The sequence below is a fragment of the Pogona vitticeps genome, chromosome 4 (genome assembly GCF_051106095.1).
Source record: "Pogona vitticeps strain Pit_001003342236 chromosome 4, PviZW2.1, whole genome shotgun sequence".
In the NCBI taxonomy this organism is placed as follows: domain Eukaryota; kingdom Metazoa; phylum Chordata; class Lepidosauria; order Squamata; family Agamidae; genus Pogona; species Pogona vitticeps.
The window spans coordinates 20,718,697-20,745,202 of NC_135786.1; the positions used below are offsets into that span (position 1 = coordinate 20,718,697).

General features: G+C 39.2%; 1 protein-coding gene across 1 annotated transcript in view; it reads right to left on the reverse strand.

Moving 5' to 3' along the window:
* The window catches only part of PARD6B (par-6 family cell polarity regulator beta), a 27,959-nt gene continuing 1,453 nt past the window's right edge, over nt 1-26,506 (reverse strand). Inside the window, exons 2-3 of the mRNA XM_020779504.3 lie at nt 21,918-22,140; nt 1-2,914 (exon numbers count right to left, since the gene is read on the reverse strand). Coding sequence (XP_020635163.1) covers nt 2,085-2,914; nt 21,918-22,140 — 1,053 coding nt within the window. The 3' untranslated portion in view covers nt 1-2,084. The remainder of the gene's footprint in view (nt 2,915-21,917; nt 22,141-26,506) is intronic.

The following is a 26,506-nucleotide window of genomic DNA, read 5'->3' on the forward strand; positions in this document are numbered from 1 at the left end:
TTTATTTTTTTTGTCAAATTCTCAATGTTTAATTTTTAAGTATTATAAAACAATCTCAAATTAACTTTGCTTTATTTTTTACAAGAGTATGTGTGTATGCATGTATGTGTGCATACATATATATATGTAGAGCACACTCCACATCATTATAAAGCTATCTGATTAAGGTTATTTACTTAAGGAATAAAATTTAAGCATAATTAAGAAACCAGTTCCTTATTCTATAATTGCAGGGTAACATATCCAAAATGGGCATGCATATGATTGCTGCCAAGTATAAAAATATGGAAACTGATGAATTAAGCAGCACAATAATTCTATATGTCTATGTTTCCACAATAAATTAACACCCAACTCTTCCACTAATAGTTTGGTTTCATGCTTCTGTGTAAGTTAACAATCTTACATTTAGTATTTCTTTTACAGTATGACTTGCCATGTTAGATCAATAATGATATCAAACATATGTACCTGTGATGAAAAAGTATGCAATCAGATTATCATATCAGTTTATGGAACTACACCTTCTTTTAGTCAGATTGCCACAATTATGTGAAGATAAAGTTAAAAGCACATGCCCAAATGATAAAATAAAAATATGTTATTTGCTAACAGCTTTATTTTTTTTTAAAAAGCTCTTTGTTGAAGGGAAAGCAACTTAAAAAACCAAATGGTTTATTCATGAATATATACAGTTTGTCTTTTCAATACAGAAGACCCTTCATACAAAGCCATTACCCCAACTGTAAGAATCCTGATATCCTAGTTCATCATTAAAACTTGCTTATGTATTTAGAAATAATGCAATCCATTCCATAACACACGCAACAGTACCAGATATTATAAATTAAAAGAACCCGTTAGGATAGCCAGATGAAGAATATTTGTATGACTTTTACATTATAGGTATAATAATACAGGGCCAGTTCTAGATTTCAGAGGACACTGAACAAAGTATCTCTGATGGGCTCCCTCCTCTTGGCTTACCTGACTACGTTGGCAGTCTAAATTAGCCAAACTAGTATCGCACCAGAGCAATACCAGGTTAGATGCCGGGATGAAATAAAAAGGGGTCTGGATCTCAAATTTAGCTCAGAGTACCAGACAAGAACTATGGACAAGGGAAGAGGAAAGTCATGCATCAGTGGTAGGCTCTGGCAACTGCTCAATGGCTGTGAGCTCTTGATGTCATTACTCTGACTCTCACTGATGGAAACTGAAAACTGCATTGTTTTAATGGATCCTGATTTCATCATAAGATTTTAAGATCTTTGTTTCCCTCATTAAATAGCAAAATGTACACAGCTATACATAGTATAACCAGTCAAGCAACTTAACAATTTTCAGATAGTTACCTAATTTGCAATGAAGATTTATCCCTCAATCATCAGTAGTAGATCACAATATAATCAAATATTAATTTTAAAAGTTACAACATAGTTGTATCTCTCAGCTACCCAGTGCATCAATCAGTCCAGTGGGCTCTCCTTTCTAGTAATATACATTGTTTAAATGTTACAATAATTAAAAATATTATCTGACACTTATCATTAATCACTCCGAAAGATTTAATTTAACATGTGACTGGATTGGGGAGAGCTAAAACAGCTGTAACTAGTGGACAAGATTCTTCAATATTTTTGTGCTGAAATAAGGTACTATTTAGGCTTCTTCTCATATGAGGAATGAGACTGTACTAACAGAATTAGGTTAAAATATATGTACTGTATAGTAATCCACACAAGCAAATATCAAGACAGGAACCTTATACTATTAAATTCCTTCTCACATCTCTAGCCACACTTTATCTCAAAACCACCTCTATACTGTTTAGTGAAATGTGGGTGGGAAGAGTCTGCATAGTTTCAGTCCTGTCTGAAACTTTAACATGAGAACCAGCCCATGTTCCAAAATACTACTCACTCAGCTATATGTCAAAATGGAAAAAATGACGTAAATTATAGCTCTGTATTAGAAATAAGAAGTGACCGGAACATGATAATTAAGAGGTATGTTCTGCTTTAAGTACAGCCAAGTGAAAAAATTGCCTTTTAATTTCAAAAAGTAAATAAACTGATGTAGATTCACAATGTTATAATTGTTCCATCTTCTTCTAAAGGCTTTTGGGAGTCCTGGATGTTGTATTCCATATTAATGCTGCTCACTGAACAATACAGATTTCCTTCTCTTGAAGAAATTAAGCCATTTTGCATTGATTCATGATGGTTTTCAGTCTGTGTTAGTGACTCTAGACTTTCACTGGAAGGAGCAGCTTTTGGAATTTGCTGTGGTTCACCATTATCTTCAATGATGATATCGTCCTCATCACTGTCTTCCTCCTCATCAGGTTGGTAGATAGGAATAGTATGTGGAGTGTAACTTGGAAGGCTGGTGTCTGTAGACTGTCCTGAGCTACCAGAAGTCCGGCTGTTCCTAACAACATTATTTCTCTGATTCGCTGGTCTCACAGTAATGATCAAGTTGCGGCTGTTAGCAATCATCATGTCTGTAACTTGATCAAGGCTTTTCCCTGAAACTTCTATACCATTCACTTCTAGAACTTCATCATTAACAGCAAGCAAACCTGTGCTTTGAGCCAAGCCTCCGGGAACAAGCCTGGATATGAAAATGCCTGGTACTTTCTCTAGGCCATGGGATGTTACCCTGACACTAGAACCATCCCGAATATAAAATCCTAGAGGCTTATCAGTTCCATATTTATAAAGCCTCACTCTGCGATGGGTTTCTGGAAGAATGTCTACATCTATAATAGAAGACACTGGTCTGAAGTCCTGTGGCATACCAATAACAATGTGAGGCTTTTTTCTATGGTTATCTGGACGCAATACATTTGTTAAGACATTTTTCTTCTTGGTTATGGTATCTGTTCCAAAGGCACTGTAGTCTGCATCTTCTGCAAAAAGAAAATGGGTGGTGGGGTAGAATGGGGAGGAAAGAGAAGCCATATGTTAGTAATTTTCACAATAAAAAATACAAGCCTAGTCAGTCTATCAAGAAGGTTTACTAAGTAGTTTTTAGAATGCCGTATTGTTTTTCTTCCAGTATTTTCAATAGCTGCTGTATCGGCAGGCCACAGTATTCTTAGAAAAATGATAAAGAAAACAATATCAAAGTGACAAATACCACAGGTCAGCAGTGAAGCATGCACAATCAAGACTTCAGTGTATTTCCATGTAGCTCCATTCTGGATATGTTCTAGTTCCAGTATGTTCTTCACTGAATATGTCAACAAGTAGATTTTCTAAAAGATAGGGCTTGGCCTTAGGCATTCCAAAGGAAAATCAGAGACTTCGTTTTTGAAGAAACTCAAACATGCTTCATTGATTTCAATGTCTGTTCAAAAGATCTGCCAAGGTTTCATAGAGCCAAAGCTGCTTCTATTGTCAAGAACTTCTTATGCTAATTTGTGAATTCTATAAAAAAGTAGCAGTGGTATCTCTTTTATCCTCACCTCATCCTTCACTAGCTCACAAAGAGGACAGGAGAATTCACAAGCTTCTATTTTATATTGACTTTATTTTGTCCCGTCCCACCCCACATGTGCCATGTGGACCGAAATGTCCTTGCTCTAGGATTTTTTTAAGTAGATAAGTTAATTCTGGAAAAGCAGAAACTAAAACATTAAAAAACAAAACTCTGAGCAATTTATAGGGTTTGAATTTTTTTCATCAGAGTTTAATTCTATGTTACATTTTTCTCTTCTCATGTTTCAGCACATTAAAATAAAAAGAATGAGAAAGGGCAAACAGCCAGTGGACCTGCTGCTGCCAAGTATCTGGTTAGTAGCCAAATGACCTGGTTTTAATCTTCTGAAAACAAATACCATTCCACAAGCTCCCTTCTCCACTCCTCATTCAGAGTACGTAAAATGACTGGAAAGAGACTAAATAAGTAACATATTTAAATGTTGGAAGATGCTTCTAAAAAGTGGTTTAGCCACACACTAATACTCTCAATAAGTGGGACATGGTGGCGCTGCGGGTTAAACCGCAGAAGCCTCTGTGCTGCAAGGTTACTAGACCCGCAGTCGTAAGATCGAATCCACGCAACGGACTGAGCTCCCGTCACTTGTCCCAGCTCCTGCTAACCTAGCAGTTCGAAAGCATGTAAATGGAAGTAGATAAATAGGTACCACCACCGTGGGAAGGTAATGGCGTGCTGTGTCTAATCACACTGGCCACGTGACCACGGAAACTGTCTACCGACAAACGCTGGCTCTGCAGCTTGGAGATAGGGATGAGCACCACGTCATAGAGTTGGACACGACTGGAATAAATGTCAAGGGGAATCTTTACCTTTAATACTCTCAATGCCCTGGAGCTCAAGCTGAAAATGCTTCTTCAACAGATATTATTAGAAGAAAATTATGTTAAAGAAGAAGGTGCTTTAAAAAGGGACAGCTAATAAAACTTATTTTAATCCATTGATTAATTGTGGCTCTATTTGGAAAACAAGATGTGGTTTCTCATAGCCTAGGATTGTTCAGTTTATAAACTTAACGTATGTTAAGATGAGTGAACATTTCATCCCAATCACTATTTGAAGATATAGCTTCGGTGACTGGGTCTCTCAAGGTTATGTTTTGTCTCCTATGTTATTTAACATTTATATGAAACCACTAGTAGAAGCTGTCCGGAGTTTCGGGGATCGGTGTCACCAGTATGCAGCTGGCACCCAACTCTACCAATCCATGCCATCTAAATCTGAGGAAGCCATTTTGACTCTAAGATTAGTGTCTGGAGGCATGCTCTGGTCCATGGGGTCACGAAGAGTCGGACATAACTTAACGACTAAACAACAATCAGTAATGGACTGGATGAGGGTGAATAAACTGAAACTTAATCCAGAAAAACAAAGGTGTTCCTGATTGGTCCAAAGGTGGATCAAGGAATAGGAATGCAGCCTATGCTGGACAGGGTTACACTCCCTCTGGAAATACAGGTGCACAGTTTGGGGGTGCTCCTGAATTAATAGCTAAGACTGGATGCCAGATGCGTCTGTTCGTTGAGAAGTCTGATCTGGCCACTGTGACATATGTCTTAGTTCCATCCCAGCTGGATTACTATAACACACTCAACGTGGGAATGTCTATGGAAAATGTCTTCATTCCGCTCATTTCATTACCACCAGCTCCCCAGTAAACCAGGAGCCAATTTGGCTCTACTTTGCTAAGTGGATGCTTAGGGGAGATTGTGTCAATAGCCCTGGCCATTACCCTATTCCAGACACCAACCAAATCTTCAACAGAATTGCCCACCAAAGCGACTTCCCAAGAGCCATCAGGAAGCCACTTCAATTTATCAGTCTCCTGGGGCAGACCATCTTCATCTGCCCCCCCCACCCCTGAGTTCCAACGAGTCTAAATCTCACCAGATGATCTGTCCATGACAACAGAACTACAGAGAGTTCCTCCACATGCAAATCACCCACATCTACCCTAGTAAAGAAGACCAGGTCTAAAGTGTGTCTTACAACACGAGTGGGGGCAGATACCATTTGAGTACAAATAGTTAACTGATATACCAGATGAACTACAACAGAAAAAAAAATCCCAGCCTGGAACCCCTGGGTCTTTAAAACCTTACCAAAAACAAACAGAAAACAAACAAACAAAGCCATGGAGAAACCCTTGTATGTACCTCAGAGTGGGTTGCCATAAAGATCGAATCACCAAAGAAAGTGTCCTCTTTTTTTATGCTCAGCATCATCTTAATTGAGCTTACTGGTAGGCACACAAGCACTACTTCTGATTTGAGGGCCCAGATATGTAAGTTCAGATGGGTGCCACACTCCATCAGGTCAACAAGGCCAAAATGTGTCTTTTGTTATTGAGCTTCTAATGGAATAATATATACTTAAAATGTCTTTGTTTCTTTATCAAATACTTAAAGATAAATGCATTACAAAGGACTTTTCTAACATACCCACCCCTCTTAGATGTGAACTCTAATCAAGTAATGAAAAATCAGTTTTGTAAAACTTAAATGTAACATCAATAGTATACAATAATTTGGCACACTAACAGTATTATCCTATAAGTTTGTGATAACACTGATAGTGCAGACATACATTTATTTCTTTTTTAAAAAATTCATCTTTTATTGGGCCAGGGAAGATCACAGGGAATGGGATTCGGAACAAGGTACTGGGATAAATTTAAAAAATACAGAATGTGGTAGAGAACAATATATATTATTATTACTTTTATCTATATGCTTTCTTACTAAGTTTATGCCACACTAATCTTGCCAATTTTTTCTAAGTCTTTAAGAGCTACAATTATATCTTATGTCTTCTTTCTTATAATCTTAACCTATTCATGTTCTCATCTCTCATCCAATTATACAAAGGTTCCCATTTTTTTCTAGCCTCAACAATTTCTTTGTCTTTTAATACTTCAGTTAAAATATCCATCTCTGCTGCTTTGAAAATTTTTTCTATTGACTCCTGGATTGTTGGTGTCTCCTCTTTTCCCCCCAGTATTTGGCATATAAAATTATTGCTGATCAAATATGATCAAATACCTTTTTTCTTTTTCTATCAAATCTGGTATTATACTCAACAAAAACAGCTCAGGTTCATATGGAATTGTACAAGATATCATTTTTTGTAAAATCTCATGGACTAGTTTTCAAAGGCTTTTAACCATGCAAGTCTACCACATATGAACATATGATAAAACTAACATTTTTTAACAGACTTTTATATTTCTAATGACAAGTATTGCCCAGGAAGATCACTAGGAGGCAAAAATGTCTAGAACTGCACCCTAAAACTGACACAGATGATGGAGCAAGCTTGTTTTCCATGGCTTCAGAGGGAAGGTTCTAAAGTAATGGATTTACCATGTTCCTCTGAAAATAAGACAGGGTCTTATATTAATTTTTGCTCCAAAAATGCATTAGGGCTTATTTTCAAGCAATGTTTTATTTTACAGTCATGTCATCTCTTGGTTGCTGCACAATGGTGGAGGGCGGGGTTTCACTTAACTGGGACTTATTTTTGGGATAGGGCTTATATTACAAGCATCCTAAAAAACCATACTAGGGCTTATTTTCAGGTTAGGTCTTATTTTCGGGGAAACAGGGTAGTTATAAGAAAAGAGACTGATAAAATCACAGCCCATTCCACTGTCAAATAGCTCGTCATCTCAGAAGGTAGTGGAGTTTTCTTCACGGGCATTTTTTAAAGTAGCAGCTGGAGAGCCATCTGTCAGGGACTCTTTAGCTGTGGATTTCCTGCATCAGCAGGGGTTTAGACTAAATGGCCATCAGGGAGTTTTTTCAGTTCCATGAATATGCAATTTAATCTGCAATTATAAAATGACCAAGGCAATTCCCAGTAAATGCTACTATGTAGTTGTATTACGTAAAGGAAACTCAATACACAGTGAAATACCTATACAGTTGAAATGGATCCTACCTTCCAACCTGAGATTATTTAAATATTCAAAAATAATGTATCATATTTGATTGCATATAACCCATGATTATATATAACACATTCAAAAATGACCAAGGTGAACTGAGGAAGGTTATCCACTGTCAGAGAATGTTGAAGGATAGATTTATGGGCAAATGCTTAGCATTGCCTATGGACAAACAAAGCCAACAATTTACAGGAAGCTTGGGCCCTTTGCCTTTATTAAGACAAGCAATGAATAACTGCTTGTCTACCAGTTGCATGTAAATTACCAAATTTATATGAAGTCTAAAACAACCCTTTAAAGCAGTGGTTCTCAACCTTGGGTCCCAATATGTTCTTGGACTACAATTCCCAGAAATGCTGGCCAGCAGAGTTGGAGGTGAAGGCTTCTTAGAGTTTTAGTCCAAGAACATCTGGGAACCCAAGGTTGGGAAGCACTGCTCTAAAGCAGATTTTCAGTGAGATACAGTGGGGCAGTAAAAAAAATGAGAGAAATCAGTGAAGAATTGCCCTATTCCCCCTTTATCACCCACAGAAACACAGAAATCGGAGTTTTGTTTACAGGAACTTAGTTATCAATACACATTAAACAAGAAAAGGAGCAAAATAGCAGTTGATTATGAGGCCTGAAAGAGAAATCAAAGGACAAGAATAAATTGAACATACAGAAGACCTCAAAAACAGCACAGCTGCTTCATACATATTAGCTGACTGGCATCTCATCAGTCAGTGAGTGTTGTGCATGCATTTCACCAGTCAGTGAGTTTGTGAGTGTTGCGCATGCAATACAACACTCATAAAAAAGGGTTTTCCTACACCTACTCCCTCTACCCCACTGCAGCCACTTGTGTTGCACTAGAAGTCTTAACAAAGGATTGTATTGCCTGGGGAAAATTTAGAACATGAAAGGGAGATTGCACTAGAAAGGGAAAAGTCACAAAATATTCTACAGAGGCAGCTCACGCAAGATGAGGCAGAACCCCCACTACAATTTGTTTAACCTGGTTTGGAACATCCAATGAATCTTTCTACCAACAAATGCTTTTGGTGTAAAAACTGAAAAGTTTGTGGTTCTATCAAATTAGGACATTCACAAGTTGCAAACACTTTGGCATTCTGTTATCCTAAGTGCCCAAGAAAATATAATTCCTCTTTCAATGACAATATGATGCAGTGGCAGAGCTAAAAGAATGTCTCATACTACTACAGTAATACTATGTACTAGATAGATACTCTTTACTATTTGGTCCATTTGTACATCTGTAAAAACACTTCTCCCTTGAATTGCATAGATCTGAGCATCACAATTTTGGTTACATGTTTTTTCCCCCAACAAACAAAAACAAACAGTGAGCACAGTGAGTCGAGCTGAGATGTCCAGCGCTCCGTCTTGCCCGGTGATCCTGGACACCTTTCAGCCTGTTACGCCTGACACTGTCGCCAGGGCGCTTGACCGCTGTCATGCTACCACCTCCTCTTTGGACCCTTGCCCGGCCTGGCTAATCAAAGCAGCCAGGCCGCTAACAACGGAGTGGGCCACGGCTATAATAAATGGGTCTCTCCTTGAGGGCAGATTTCCATCTGCCCTGAAGGACACACTCATTAGGCCCATCAGGAAGAAACCTAGTTTGGCGGCGGACGAAATTGGCAACTACAGGCCCGTCGCCAATGTTTCTTTCCTTAGCAAGGTAGTCGAGAGGGTGGTGGCCGACCAGCTTCAAGCGCTCCTGGATGAAACAGATGCCCTGGATCCATTCCAGTCGGGCTTCAGGCCGCGCCACGGCACAGAAACGGCTTTGGTCGCCCTGTGTGATGACCTATTGAGGGAGGCTGATAGGGGCAAAGTGTCCCTGTTGGTCCTCCTCGACATCTCAGCGGCCTTTGATACCATTGACCACGGTGTCCTCCTGGGGAGGCTCTCCGAGTTGGGAATAGGTGGCCTGGCATTGTCCTGGCTCCGTTCCTTCTTGGAGGACCGCCCCCAGAGAGTTCAGCTTGGGGAGAGAGTCTCGGCCCCGTGGAGCCTCAATTGTGGGGTTCCACAGGGGTCGATTATCTCCCCAATGCTATTTAACATCTATATGAGGCCGCTGGGTGGGGTCATCAGGGGGTGTGGTGCTTCATGTCACCAGTATGCGGACGACACGCAGCTCTACATCTCCTTTTCGCCAACCGCAGGAGAAGCCATTCTGTGCCTTCAGCGCTGCCTGGGGACTATACTGGAATGGATGCAGGAGAACGGGCTTAGGCTGAACCCAGACAAGACGGAAGTACTGAGGGTGGGCCCTCCCCCTCCCACAGTTGGGGATTTGGGAAACTCCCTCTCTTTTGGGGGGGTGACTCTCCCTGCAAAGGATAGTGTACGCAGCTTGGGGATCCATCTGGACCCGGTGCTCTCCATGGAGTCACAGGTGGCGTCGGTGGTCCGCACCGCCTTTTTTCACCTCAGGCGGATAGCCCAGCTGCGGCCCTACCTGGATGTGGGGGCGCTCACCATCTTAGTACACGCGCTCGTAATCTCAAGATTAGACCACTGTAATGCGCTCTACGTGGGGCTTCCTTTGAGGTTGCTGCGGAAATTACAGGTGGTGCAGAATGCGGCGGCCAGATTACTCAGTGGAGTGAAAAAATTCCAACATATTTCACCCATTCTGGCCGCATTGCATTGGCTGCCCATCAGGTTCCGCATCGACTTCAAAGTGTTAACGCTTACGTATAAAGCCCTAAACGGTTTAGGGCCTCGATACCTGGCGGAACGCCTACTCCCACCAAGTTCTACCCGGGTCACACGGGTGAGCCAGGAGGTGAGGCTGAGGAGCTTAACGCCGAGGGAGGCCCGAAAAGAGAAAACAAGAAATAGGGCCTTCTCGGCGGTGGCTCCTCGCCTTTGCAATAACTTACCTCCTGGCATTCGCGGAGCTCCCTCGCTGGGCACCTTTAAGAACCTATTAAAGACTTGGATGTTTCGGCAGGCCTTCTCTCCAGATTACTTTTGATTTTCTTCTCTCCTTTATTGTTTCCCTATTTTTAATTGTTGTTGTAATTATGCTGTTTTATGTTATTGTATTTTATCTCTGTTGTTGGCCGCCTAGAGTAGTCCACCACGACTAGATAGGCGGGATATAAATTAAAAAACAAACAAACAAAAAAAACAAATCCTGTGTGGATTCAGGTAGCCAGTTTGAGGTTTACAACCTACTACTGCGGTTGGTAAATTGAGCACCCAGCCCTGGGGGGAGGGGCAATGTGTAGCCTGTATAATTAAAATGTAAGCTACTCAGAGTGCTTTAAGCACTATGGGGATGTATAAAAACAAAACACTTTTTATGTGTTTTTAATCAGCATGTACATGAGAGCCTGTTAAGTCTGAAGCATGTTCATAACTTTCAAATCTCCATAGGTATTTAGAAACTAGAAGCTATTTGAAACTTAGCTAAAGTTGTTTGTTTAGTTTTCCAGAAAAACATTTTTACAAAAGATACACAACTGCCAATGGTTACTAAAAATGTATGTGGGGACAAGCGGTTTACTTGACACATGGTGGCATATAACGTGCACTGCGACATGGAATGCTACTACCAAATGCAGTTTATATTTATGATTCCCAGTTACCTCAATTGGTTACAAATAGTTTATTCTGTAAGCAGGTGAAGGCCAAACAAGTATAGGACTAAAGTATCATTTGGAAAGGCAAAGTTCTGCAGACAATTCTGAACACTTCCTACTACATTTCTCAGTAGTTCAGCCAGAAGATCAAAAATAGGCTGAAGCTGATAAGTTACTAGCAAACTAGAGACATACAGTTTTGTGACTGAACTGTAAATACTTATGTTGTCATTCTTGTAATATACGTGAAAATATGTTTCGACACCCATTATAGCCAAAGTCATTTTATTGTTTCATTGACATTTTATGTGCAATATTCTGCTGATCATCCACATGTATGAAAACAATAAAATTTGCATGCTGCCAGGCCAATTCTGACTACTGGCAATCCTTCTTAGGGGCTACTTCTGATGGAGGGAGAGGTCATTGCACCTTACTAGGTAGATACCGCCCGCCTTAAGCTGGGCACCCCCCAGCCAGTAAGGTGCTACCTCACCACGGTCTGTTAACTTCACGGGGTGTGTGGGGTTTAGGGTGAAACCCGACAAGCAGATCGATAACCATGCACCATGCAACAATCATAAGAAAACTTCTGCCCTAAAGCTGGGCACCTGGAATGTACGGACAATGACCCCTGGCTTTTCTGACTACGGCTTTCCTGACGACCTGCAAGAAATAGACGATGTGCGCAAGACAGCTGTCATTGACATGGAACTGAGTAGACTGCAGATGGACATTGTTGCCCTGCAAGAGACAAGATTGGCAGACTCCAGATCTGTCAAAGAAAAAAAAATTCTCATTCTTCTGGCAGGGAAAACCATCAAGTGAGACCAGGGAATATGGTGTTGGCTTTGCAGTCAGAAATACTCTTCTGAGATGCATTGTTCCACCTACTGTGGGGAGTAAAAGAATCCTGTCTCTGCAGCTCCACTCATCAGCAGGACCAGTAACCCTCATTAGTGCATATGCACCAACACTGTCATCCACTAGAGAAATGAAAGACAAATTCTATGACGATCTGGCAGCTACTATCAAAAAAGTCTCTGAAAGAGAGGCACTGTTCATTCTTGGAGACTTTAATGCTAGAGTTGGTGCTGATCACAATTCTTGGCCCACCTGTCTAGGCCGTTTTGGCACTGGAAAGATGAACGAAAATGGCCAACGCTTGCTGAAGTTTTGCTGTTACTATGATCTTTGTGTCAGCAACACATTCTTTAATACGAAGCTTCAACACAGAGTTTCCTGGAGACATCCAAGATCCAAGCATTGGCATCAGCTCGATTTGATCCTCACTAGACGTTCTAGTGTTACGATCTTCCTAGTATTACAATCACACGCAGTTACCAGAGTGCTGATTGCGATACTGATCACTCCCTGGTGTGTAGTAGAGTAAAACTGCGAACAAAGAGATCGTATCACACGAAAAAGGAAGAAAGACCACGTATTGACATCAGCAAGACTCGCGATCAAAGAAAAGTGAAGGAATTTGCCCAAGCACTTCAGGAAACCCTTCCAGGTCTGGCTAATGTAAATGCCCCTGAACGATGGGAACATTTCAAGAACGCTGTGCATAACACCGCCTTGTCCACCTTTGGCAAGAAGATCAAAAAGATGGCTGACTGGTTCAAAGCCCATTCGGATGAGTTAATGCCAGCCATCGAGGATAAGAGAAGAGCTCTAGCAGCATACAAAGCCTGTCCTAGCGAGTACAACTTGCAAGTTCTTCGAGCTGCTCGTAGCCAAGTCCAACAGGCTGCCAGGAGATGCTCCAATGATTATTGGCTTCACCTCTGCTCTCAGATACAGACAGCAGCGGACACAGGTAACATCAAAGGAATGTATGACGGTATCAAGCAGGCCTTAGGTCCAATACAGAAGAAATCTGCTCCCTTGAAGTCTGCTACTGGTGTGATCATCCAGGACAAAGCACAGCAGATGGAACGCTGGGTGCAGCACTACTCTGAGCTATATTCCAGAGAGAATGTAGTAACTGAAGAAGCATGAAATAACATTGAGTGCCTGCCTGTCTTGGAAGAGCAGGACAGCGAACCAATCTTAGCAGAAATAAAAGCGGCCTTGGATTCCCTTGCCTCCGGCAAGGCATCTGAAAGGGACAACATCCCTATTGAAGTGCTGAAATGCTGTAAGGAGATCATCACCACCGAACTGTATGAAGTCTTTTGTCTCTGCTGGAGGGAAGGTGGAGTACCACAGGACATGAAGGATGCAAACATTGTCACATTATACAAGAACAGTGGAGACAGGGGCGACTGCAATAACTACCGTGGCATCTCTCCTCTTAGCATTGTAGGGAAGCTGCTTGCCCATGTTGTGCTGAAGAGGGTCCAGGTGCTTGCAGACAGAGTGTATCCAGAATCACAGTGTGGATTTTGAGCTAATAGATACACCACTGACATGGTATTCTCCCTCCGACAGTTGCAGGAGAAATGCAAGGAACAACAACAGCCACTCTTAGTGGCCTTCATAGACCGTACAAAAGCATTTGATTGGTTAGCAGGGATGGCCTTTTTAAAATACTTCCCAAGATTGGATGTCCACCTTGTCTCCTTAACATCATCAGATCCTTCCATGAGGGAATGAAAGGCACTGTAGTTTTTGACAGCTCAACATCAGATCCCTTTGACATCCGAAGTGGAGTGAAACAGGGCTGTGTCCTTGCACCAACCCTTTTTGGGATCTTTTTTGCTGTCATGCTGAAGCATGCCTTTGGAACTGCAACAGAAGGTGTCTATCTCCAGACTAGATCAGACGGAAAGCTCTCTAGACTGAGAGCAAAAACCAAAGTCCAACTGAAATTCATGCAGGACTTCCTCTTTGCCGATGATGCAGCCATTGTTGCCCACTCTGCTGAAGACCTCCAACAACTCATGAATCATTGCAGCAAGGCCTGCCAATACTTTGGACTAACAATCAGCCTGAAGAAAACACAAGTCATGGGCCAGGGCATGGACTCACCTCCCTCTATTACCATCTCCACACAAGAATTGGAGGTTGTTCATGACTTTGTGTACCTTGGCTCAACCCTCTCTGACACCCTCTCTCTAGATGCCGAGCTGGATAAACGTATTGGCAAAGCAGCTACCATGTTCTCTAGACTCACAAAGAGAGTATGGCTCAATAAAAAGCTGACGACACATACCAAGATCCAGGTCTATAGAGCCTGTGTCCTGAGCACACTCCTGTACTGCAGTGAGTCCTGGACCCTTTGTGCATGGCAGGAGAGGAAGCTGAACACCTTCCATATGCGTTGCTTCCGACGGATTTTTGGTATCACCTGGCAGGACAAAGTTCCAAATAGAGTAGTCCTAGAACGAGCTGGAATTTTTTAGCATGTATACATTACTGAAACAGCGACGTCTACGTTGGCTTGGGCACGTTGTGAGAATGGCTGATGGTTGGATTCCAAAGGATCTCCTGTATGGAGAATTAGTTCAGGGAAATCGCCCCAGAGGGAGACCACAGCTGCAATACAAGGATATCTGCAAGTGGGATCTGAAGGCCTTAGGAATAGACCACAACGGATGGGAAACCCTGACATCTGAGCATTCAGCCTGGAGGCAGGCATTGCATCACAGCCTCTCCCAATTTGAAGAGACCCTTGTCCAGCAGGCCGAGGCAAAGAGGAAGTCACAAAAGCAGCAAAACCAGGGAGCTGGACAGGGGACAGATTGGATTTTTCTTCAGTGTGGAAGAGATTGTCACTCTTGAATTGGCCTCCTCAGCCACACTAGATGCTGTTCCAAGTCTTCCATACAAAGCACATTACCATAGTCTTTCGAGACTGAAAGATGCCTAACTAATAAACTGAGTCAGACTGCAGGACTGTTTACCCTTTCAATTACTCTTGAATAAATAATTTTAAGTACAGTAATAGCCTTCAGTATAAAGGCACCCTTGTTCTAACATAAACTAATCCTTTTAAAACTGAGGGAAAATCATTTGGCAAGAGAATAGAATAAAGAAGTGTTACCATAAATAAGGAGAATGCCAATAAGGCACATAGATGATTTGTTTTTGATAAAAATATCCACTGCAGTGAAACCAAAACTTGCATTTTGCCCTGCTAGACATAAAAAATGAGACATTACCTAACATTTTTGGACCAGCTCTAGCAATTGTCTCAAACAGACATATCTTTGTAGCAGAAATAGAATTATGGCTTATTGTTTCTACCTGACTACCTGTCACTTGGTTCCAATGAAAGCATGGACTACATACTTTTTTAAAAAAAGTTTGAAATCTGGATGTTAGTTTAAAAAGCAATTAGGATCATGTTTGAAAAATAAGTTTTTCTGGAGCAAAACCACAACACAGTCTCTGTGCAAGATGACTCTAGATTTATTTGCATGCATCTTCCCCTAAAGATGCCTTTCTACACCGGCGAAGGCAGCTCAGTCTGTTACTGAACACCCAACAGAGCAGTTTGAATACAACCAAACACAAAATGAAACAAACAAACAAACCACACACACAAAACTAAAAACAGTTACATAATTGATGTGGGGGGGATAGGTCCAGCTGAGACTAATATTTTCACTCCCCTTCTTGAATGTACTCAACTATAATCAGAAATGTTTGTCTTCACTTCCAATTGTAGTTTCCAAAAATACTGTGAGGCTAACTTGAGAATGTTCTACTCTGCAACTGCACCAGAGAAGGCAATATACACATGCACTATATTTCAACACATCTACTATACATTGTAGTAATTACTTCTTTGGATCTCAACATTTCACCAGACATATCTTCTTGCATTGTACCTAAGGGCATGGCATTTCTGTGTAGACATTTGATTTTAGAAATGCTATTTCGATTTTAAAATCAGACTTGTTCTATAGAAATACCAACTGCCATACATATGGATTAAATTTAATCCATAGATATCTGGCCATTTCATCTCTTCCAAAACAGCAATATACCTATGTTTACCTGCTGCCACACAGTCCTGTCAAGATGTGAATTGTTTTTGTGTACAGTGTTAAAATATTTGAGGATATAGAAAAATTAGCCTAAAATGGAAGTGCTTTTAAATCTAATTCTTGAACAATAGATTACTATACTCATTGCAAATCAGCCAGATCTACAGCCAAGCAAGATCATGTAACATAACAATTCTGATAGTTGAATATATTTATGTTGAAATTTGTAAATATGGAAGTGGCATATATAATTTGCACTCTATATAGTTCCAATAACTTAGTAGTACAATATTCTAATTTTATGGCACCTTGGTGCAACTGTGACAGCTTATCACATACTGTATTAAGTTACAAACACTCAGAGTTACAAACGTTGCAGGCACAATAGAATTTCTTTCTTTCTTTCGGGATCGTCAGGCCTTTGGAGAAAGGATTGTTTAGAGTTGGAAGTGAAAGGAAATTAACTGAAATATCTATACATATAGGGACATACAAGAGTTCAACACATCATCACAAGGCAGCTCTATGCTATACCATACATACCGGATATTAAGAATAAACATGTAGCAGCATAGCAGCAGGCTTAATTTCCCAAAGTTAGCAACATCAACATGGATTTTCCTTCAAAGATTCAAACTGGTATATCGAGGTGAACACTGAAAATAATTTCTAGATATGCTAGAAGGCTAAGAAATATATTTTGTTTCCAAAGATTTTTAATTTTAATACCTTTGGTATTTTATTTTATTTTATTATTTATTTATTTAATTCATACCTGCCCCTCTAGACCGAAGTCTATTCTGAGCGGCTAACAACAGTACAAATAATAATATAAAATAGCACAACAATAATACAACAAGAGATGGCAATGAATTAATTAGGTATTTTAGGAGTTGCATTCTCTACTTCAGTTTTTCAAATATGCTTTTTAAGGCTATAAACATTTGCATTTTCAGAATGTAAGCTCCTTTAATTTTGAAACATAATCACAACATGATTTCTACCTTCAACTTAACTGTTGTTTTTTAATGTACTTTTGTTTATAACCCTTCATAGTTGTAAGACTTTTTGATGGTAGTTTATGCTTAAGTATTTGTGGCTACAGTATTTCTCATAATTGTAAGAATGTTTTCAATTCATTTTAACTTGTTACTATTTGAAGTACAGTACTTTGTACATTTGGAACATAGATACATGAATTAGACAAGCTGCTGCTGCCTGGCATTATTGCAGGCATAAAAAAGACTTACTTTTAGAGAAGAGTCACAGTTGAAAGTGAGAGAAAAAAAAATCAGGTGTGAGAAGGATGACAGGGAGAGGAGAAGGATATAAAATAGGAAGAACCATAGAAGGCAGTTAGTTTTTGGACAGGAGAAAGCCAGATGGAAGACAGAGAACTGGAGGAGTGGGTACTCATCTATTGTCAAGGAAGGTCCCTGGATAGAGCTCAAAGTCCCTAAATACGTCCTCTGGGACATTTCATGGACAGAGAGGGTTCCCTTCAAGACCCCAACAAGGACATCAATACACTCATGTCACGCGAAGCGTTGTGTTACCAAAAGGAACAAAGTGATTAAATAAAATAGAAAAACCATTTCATTAAACACCAGAATAATAAAATATACTCCCTTAGAGCAGGGAGGCTCTGGCTGAGGCAAAATAAAAGGGGTAACCCCAAAATACTTGGCTGAGTTTTTTGCAGGTGGCGTCCTTTGTAAACACACATTCCCTAGAGGCACTAATGAGTAGTGGCTAGTCTTACAGTGTTGAAAGGCGACATGGAGGTGCCTGAGGACTGGATGAACAGCTAGTATGGGAGATATGGTCATCACAGGAATAACATTTGATCCTCTACAGTGTTCAGGGACCTCACTTGTTCTCCAAACATTCTCAAAAATTATAGCCAGAATATCTGAAATCCCATTTGCAAACTCCTTTATTACCCTGGGATGAAGTCAAATTCACTAAAGATAGCTAAGTGCCCCTGCACCATCTCTTTTTCTGTCTCGGACAACAGCCCTCTCACTTCCTCCTTTATTCTAAGTGTACCAGGTAGGGCATTATTCTCTAGTGCCCTGTGCAGTGGAATGTGTGTTAGACTGCTAAGCATTTAATGAACAGAGCAGAATTATGAACATGAGAAAAAAAAGCTTCTTTATCCATCTCAGAAATTATTTCACACAGACATGGTTAGAACATTTGATTCAAATTTACCATGAACTAGGGAGGTGCCATTCAGATTCCTTAGACTCCAACTCCCATAATTCTCCAAGAATTCCCAGGCAGAATTCTGGGCATTCAAGCCAAAAGACTCACACCTAGAGACAGCTTCAGATACCTATATTTTGCTCATCTGGAGCAAGGCCTATCCTGATGCCTCTGTGACTGTCCCAGACTTACTTCTCCTAATGTACAAAAATCAAAGATGCTGCACTGCTTTCTGGGCATCATCATTCTTTGAGAGGTGCTCAAGCCTAAAACAAGACTATAAATCTCTTAAAGTACTGCAGCAGCTTTCATTTTTGCACATTAACAATAGAAAGTAGGCGCAAGATAGGCAGGGAGGCTCCAAGATAGACTTGTTCCAGGTGAGTGAAATATAGATGTCTGAAGGTGTCTGAAGGTATGAGTCTCTGGACTGGAATTTCCAGAATTCAGCCTGGAGAATTCTTTGAGATGGAACTCCAAAGCATCCAAATAGCATATTCCAGTAATTAACCCCTTTAAAATGAAATACCATAGGCAAGGAATTAAATGCAAAAATGTACCAGATATGCACCCAGGAAATGCATTGGTATGCTAGATATGGCAATCTTTTGTATTTAAGCAACTGGAGTAAAACATTGTAAATGCTGCCTGTCATACTTATATTTACATGTGATACAGTATATAAAATCTCCAAAGAAAGACTCCAATCTTTTTGAAAGAGTAGTACAGCAACAGTCATTTCCTACAGAGCACTTTCCATGAATCAGTAACAGATGCGATTTTTAAGAAAAAGTGGGCAGTCTGCAGATCTGAAATACTCTACCCAAAGACATCTTGTGGAGGATGTTATTGCATCATGAGCTAAATGTTTTAAAATGCAAGTAATAATCCCAGCCCCAAGTGGCTTATCTGCTCTAGTCATATGCCTACTGAAAGAGCTTAGGCAGAATTGCTGAATCTGACCTTGCAAATCAATCCAACAACTTCAACAGACCATTCTTCTGTTTTATGAAAACTTTAAAAAGCTGGGGAAGTGGAAAATGAAAAATGCTGCAAAAATGAAGCAGCAAATTTGTAATAGCTGCAAATGCCACACTCAATCACAGTTAAAAGTCCCCTCTGTATCCAAGGGGGCTTACTCCCGAGTAAGCATGTCAGGATCACATTCATAGCCAAATGTTATGTAAACTTTTCAGGTGTATATTTGCTGCTCTGGATTCAGCAAGTATGGCTGACATGACTGTTTAGTTGTACTCCAGTGCTCTCTTTACTTAGAGCTACGATAGAGTTTTTGTGTTACAGGAAAAATCCAGGAATAAACACCATTTGGGTGTTCCTGAAATATTCAATTTTCAGAATGCAGTATTGTGACTTAAGGCTCTGGCTGTATCTGACACCACCTCTTGGGATACTTCATTTCGTTGTTTATCTGTGCTCAACCACATTTTGAAAAAAGAGTTGCAGCAAATTCCAGCACTCAAAACAATCTGCCACTGTTTTTGTTTCTGTTTAGTTCAGGTATATATTCTTATTTCAAGCCCATCACATCACACATTTAGGTCTAGTCTTGAGAAAACTGAAAGGCTGCATTCCCCCCCCCCCCCAGAAAAAGTCTACTAATGAACTGAGATCATTGTTTGAAGCTCTTCTCCAAATATTCCTGCCTTCAAAGATTACAAAGGTGGTCAATGAAGACAGGGACATTTCTAATGATGGGGATTAAATTGTGAAATTCTCATCCCCCCAACATGTCTAGTTATACTGTACTGCTTTGATTAGTTTGCTTCTTTTATTTTTCTAATTATGTTTAATGTTGATATGAATTCTTATTTTTGTAAATCACCTTAAAGAATTTATAGTAAAAGGCAATATAGATGTATTGAAAATATAAATTCATATTCTTCAAGGAACTCACATTAAACTTTTTTCTTCTTATCTCCAACTTAGCTCTTCCACATTTTTTTAAGTACTGAAAGGATTTATTACTTTCAATATGCTTTTAAGGTTCTACTACAGTATTCATCTCCATTTCTTCTCTGTACCAATTCTATTTTATAAAACTACAAGATGTTCTCCAAATATTGGAAACAAACATGAAAATAAGAACATAAAAAGCACTGCTGCCAACTACCTGGTCAAATATAGAACAAACTTCTCTTTCCACAATTATTAGTCTAACAGATCCTCCCTCCCTCCCTCATTCTTCAGATCCTACACTGTGGTGAGCAGCAGGCAAAACAACTACAGTCACTCATTTCTCTTTACAGAGAGTAGGCAGAGTTGTCAAACTCATCAATTTACAGTCTCTCCTCTGTCTGCAGACAAAAACCTGGCTGAACTGTTCATAACTTTCCATATTTTGGACACTAGGAATGTCACACTCAGATTTTTTCCCCCTCCCTCTTCCAGAATTCTATAGGCAAAAAACAAACATAACATTTCAGAGATTTGACTTATTTTAAAGCCTTCATAAATGATGTTCTCTATATAAGTGACGGCTCTCTCAATAAACAAAATCTTGTTGCATAAAAGTTATACTGGCATAAACTGGACACAGTGCCAGTTATCCAGTAGAGTTTTTTTTTTGTTTTTACTATCCAAATGTTCCTGCCCCCATCATCCTAAGCCTCCCAAAAGGCTTTCCCAAGACAAATGAGTATCCTAGGGACCCTTTCAGAATCTGAAAGGGTGAGGCCATAGGAAGCTTTCAATCAAATTCATTTAGTTATTTCTAGCACCAGTTCAAATTTATCCTGGCGTACGTTTATGCAACAGGATCTTGTCCTGTATACAGTGAGCATATACCTCCAAGGACAGTACCTGGATTCTCAGGTAGCAGTGGGGCAATTTACTTTTTTAACACTAAGCTAGGCTGGAGCTAGGCCATAGAGCCTTGAAACCAGTCCCTTCTGAAGGTGAGCAAAATATAGACATCTGTAGGCTTTGGTCTGGGGGCTGGAATTCCCAAAAATCAGCCTAGGAAATTCTTAGTGAATTCTGGAAGTTGGAGTCCAAAAAATCTGAATGGCACATTTCTATTGGACATAATAAGAAACTGTGGATTGTTAGCCCATGGCATACATGAGGAGAGAAGGAAATATATTGGATAAAATGTATTACATCAGAACTGAGCCATGGTTCAAGATGCAAGACATACAAAACATTTTTCAATGATTCTAACCCCCACATCTAGTGGAAGCTGGCAAGCAGTGCTAAATTCAGTTCATTTTTATATCAATGTAAAAATATCTAAGCTATAATTTACAAATACTTCAAAATAACCCCCAAACTCCAAAATAATCCATTGTATTCTTTCTCGTGGTAACTATTCCTGATGCTTCAGGACCAACAGTCTCTATATGTAATGGTTTTACAATAAAGCTGGCAACCAGGTTTCAGCAAGGAAAACAAGATTCTCAACAAGATAAACAGTCATGATCACACTGAAAATTACATTTTCAGAAATTATATGCATTTTAGATGAATAACCACATGTGGTCTGACCCATTTTGGGGGAGGTAAAACACTATCTCTTGACAGTCATTTTCCTTTCAGTGTGCAGAGAAATTGAACTATCTTTCAAAAGAGAGAAAATGGTGAACAACTTCTCAAGGAAATACACATAAGTCCAGCTCTGCTAATATTAAGAAAAAGGTAATTATGAACTTACACGAAGAAACAGATTACTAAAAGCTGTACTACTAAATACACACTTACCTTTTCTTTGAATAAAAATACGAAGCAAAGGATTAGCTGTAGACACTGCTTTGTGATAATTGTCATCATTGTTGATAGGCAAGAGATCTCCATGAATGTCTATATATCCAACTAGGACATCAACATTGGGTATTTTGTGGACATGTTGCAATAATCCATAAAATTCCTCAAATTTGCCTGGCTTGGACCTTTCCAAAGAAAATCGTCGGAACTCTGCACCAAACTACAATAAAAATAAAAATTAATGATGAAAGAGAAATATTTGTAGAACAAAAATCATAAAATCTACTTGACTTTGATACAAAGTTGTTATACACTAATCAAAGTGTCATATTAGGAGGTATGAAGACTGAGATTCTAGTTCCTTCTCACCTAAGACTCTTACAGAGTGATAATCAACCAGTAACATTTGTGAATCTAACCTACCTCTCAATATTACTTTGAAGACAATGTAAGCAAGGAGTCCTGCTTACATTGTCAGTTTGAGTTCACTGGAAACAAGCAAGAATATAATAAATAATTCAATAAAATTCCAACTGTGAAAAAAAACAGTAAAAGGAAGCATTTGAAAAAAGGTGTTAGGCATACTAATTTATGTTGTTCCATTATGGGTCATACGAGAGATATGCAGTTGTACCATTTCGGAGCAGCATCACACCAAGAATGTCTGAGGCATGTGCACACACTAGATTCTTTCAATAACCCATACTACCCTATGGAAAACCAGACATCAAACCACAGGGAAGAAAAGTGTCTTTATGCAAAACCATAGGCAGGAAAGCAAGACACTTTATGGCACAGTAGAAATTATGCCAATGTGGTCTGCACATTGTTCACTCCAGAGCAGAGCACTATACATGGTGTTATCAAGGCAGCAGTAGACAGTAATCAACAATTTCATTTCAAGAGCCTTATAAGTTACATTTTAGCAGTAATTTAGCAGTTATACATCTTGCTAGAAATCCCATAAAAGGAACTCGTTAATCCTGGGGTTGTGAAACTTGTTTAGTAACTCTTTAACATATTGACAACACAATTGAGGAAACAAAGTATCTCCCATGACGTGACAGAGAAACTAGTACTGTATATGCTTATCACATACAGTATTTTGCCTATTTCTAAATACCAAGGATATAAAACAGTTTTAAGTAACTGATACCCTTTGTGCTATAACATCTTATTTGTTTGCATGTTGTTTACAATAAAAAGAGAGAGTTTAAAAACAGCCACAATAGCCCACCTAGACCTGAAGGTATTTAAATACATGGAATTCATCACAACCATTCTTGTTCTCTACCTATCCTATCAAGCCAGCATCAGGCAGAACAAATGAGTCATTCTATTTTTTTTTTTACACCTGTGCATGACAAAATAAATTAAACAGGCAGTGCAGGAGTTACCGTAACTTCCTTCATATCATGGACTGTTTTCAGAAAAGGTTTTACTCAGCAATAGTTATGCTTTGTTTACTCATTTTATCTGGGCATCCAACATGATGCAGTCACCCAATTTTAACCCAGATTGTCTTTTCTGAGATTCTTCCTTCTTTTCTCAGAAATCTTTTTTTCAAGTCATTTCTTTACACATTTAACTGTTTTTGTTCGTAAAATAAAATTACTCCATGGCCTGTTTTCTTCTGCAGAAGGCAATACCTTTGAGTCTTTTACTGAAGAGACTATAAATTGGATTGACTTTCTCTGGGTGTGTCCCAGGAAGGGAAGAGAAAGAGTGATTGATGGAATAGCCTTTTGCTGTCCCTGTACTCTGTCACTGTACTTCATAATCACTTCTAGCTACTTCAGGAAGAAGGAAAAGTGAAGAGAAGAACATTAAGAGAGTTTTCCAGAGTCGTTTTTGTTTGTTTTAGGGGAAAAGGGAGGTAAACCAACAATGCTTAATTCCATATTTACATGCATTATATATTTGTTTTTTTTAAAAGAATCTTACCCCTTACATTGTACAAACTAAAAAGTCATTTTAATAGGGCATAGCAAATGAGAGAAAGAGAAACATGATCAGTGTTGGAAGAAGGTAAGGAGAATTAACACACTTCAGGAAACAGAGTGCTCACTGTTTATTTAAAGTCCACAACTGCCCCTTTCTGGTCATCTGGTTTATTATTGGCCATAAGATCATAGCAAAGTTAGTGGTCTGAAGGAAAAAGGAGAAAGAATGGATACAGGCAGAAGTGAGTCCTGCCAGCAGCCACCTCTGAATTTGGCAATCGAAGATTGCTGGGACTTACTTTAAATCTTCTAGATTTCAGGTGGGTACATCCTCAGTACCTAGAAAGTGATTTTATAACAGCATTGACAGTCCCAGACATCTTCCTTGTTTGAAAGATAAGTAAATATGTGTGTACGTACAGGCAGCATTGGGAGAAAGACTACAGCTTTGGGCAGTAATTAATCACAACTATTCTTTACGGAAAAGTCATGTCCAGTGTGTGGACGAACCATATTGAGATTTTAATACCACCTCCACCAAGTATAGATGCTCAGCTGAAATTATGAAAATACTGTAAAGAAAGTGGAAAAGCAATCTTTGGATATTATTAAAGCCTACCTGTCTGGAGGTACCTATAGCACCAAGGTAATACTGTACAAGTTGTATTTCAAACTGCGTTGTAGATCACAACACAGAAATTACTACTGCAAAATCATCAGTTTCTGAAATTTCTAGTCATATTTCACAAATCTCAAATGCAACTTCCACCACAGAATTTTTACTTATTGTGCACCAACTCTCTGCTTGGAATGCTATTGTACGTAAACTATTTCATCACACATCACTATAGAGTGTTTGAAAATGTGTACTCAGGTTCATATTAGTTACTCCTTACCATTTTTTAATTATTTTGTTTTATGCGTAAGACTATCAGAACATCAAGAAGCTGGAGCTTTCTGTGAAGTGGCAATTCACATCCACATTAGTACAGAGCTGGAATAGTAAGTTTTTTTACCATTCCCTGAAAGTGTTAGCTTTTAGGCAATGTGGAACTACAGTAAATAAAACAAGAGTCCAAGCAGAATACGAAAGTATGATCTTCAGGATGTGGTGTAGTATTTACCCAGTTACTTGCTCACAGGGTGCATGCATGTTTCAATTTTACAATCTCAATCAGGTGCACTGGACTAATTACAGATTTAGATGACATGGAGAAGTTGGACTATAGATTATGTTAGTGCTTTGAAGAGAAATACTAAGTGACAATCTTCTTAAAGAATAATAATAATTGTGTACTATCAAGTCAATTCTAACATGGCAACTCTTTTCAGGATTTTCTAGGTAGAAAAATAGTCAGAAGTAGTTTACCATTCCCTTCTTCTAGGGATCCCCTGGAACTGTGATGTTTGTACATGGCCACACAGGCTGGCTCTTCTCCCTGGAGGCACAGTGGGGAATCAAACTCCCAAACTCTGTCTCCACAGCCAGATATCTAACTCACTGAGCTATCCAGTCAGCAAAAGGAACAGAAAAAAAGCTACAAGGGTGGTGCATTTTACAATTCAAAACATTCTGTCCTAAGTAATGGGTTTAAAGATGTAATAAATATAAAGGAAGTTATTTATTGCATATATCAAATGTTCAAATCAAAGCATTCTAAACATATAGCATAGCTATTACTACCGTATGTTAGTAGTCAGGATATAGTTTTCTGTTGATGTGTAACAGAAATAGCAATGTAGTACAAGTAGCAAATAAGTGATAATATGTCTTTGCAGTCACAGTCTTCACATCCTGTTACTCAGAGGACATAGCATAATTTACCCATCTGTTTTGTGGCATGACTGCACAGATAATGAAAGGGCACTTTAATCTATAACTAAGTATACCAGGGTGTATTCACTGACATGAAGATGTTCTGAAATTTTCTGAAAGTATTTAGTATGAAATGTTCTGAAAGTATTTAGTATGAATACAACTAGACTATAACTATTCTTGTTCCAAATTACAGGCACTCTGAACATTCCAAAAATGTTTGTGTAAAATAGCCTATGACTCCCCTAAATTATATGTAGCAAAATGTGTTTAACACACACCTGTATTGTACATACAATTTGAAACTTCTTACACTATCATGATCAGTGCCATAGCTACAGCTGAAGTAACATGGCTGAACAATTCAGGGGCTAACTGAAACAAAAGCCTGTTTCATTTGCTCAAAATGGCACCTTCTGTACCCCCTTCTCCACAGAATAAATGTTTTAAAATTGCTCTAACCTGTGACCAGGTTCAAACGCAACAAACAAAACAAAATTTCTGTATTGGTAGTTATTGATGGCAGCTTTTGAATATATCAGTTATTTCTGTACAGATAATATACTGCATCAAATGACAACTATATTTCATGCTGCAGGATTTGTGGTAATGGAAGGGTAAAAATAGCACATTATGTCTTGAAATTGAGGCTTTGAGCAGTCAGTGTGAACAAAACACATAAAATGAATCAATCTTTAGAATACATTCAAACACAGGTCAATACTCCCTTAAGAAGTATTTACAGCCCCATGAACTACTGGGGAAAAAACAAATCCTTAGCAAGCTATATTGGATTCTTGTACTGTATTGAGTGGATCCTTGTAGCT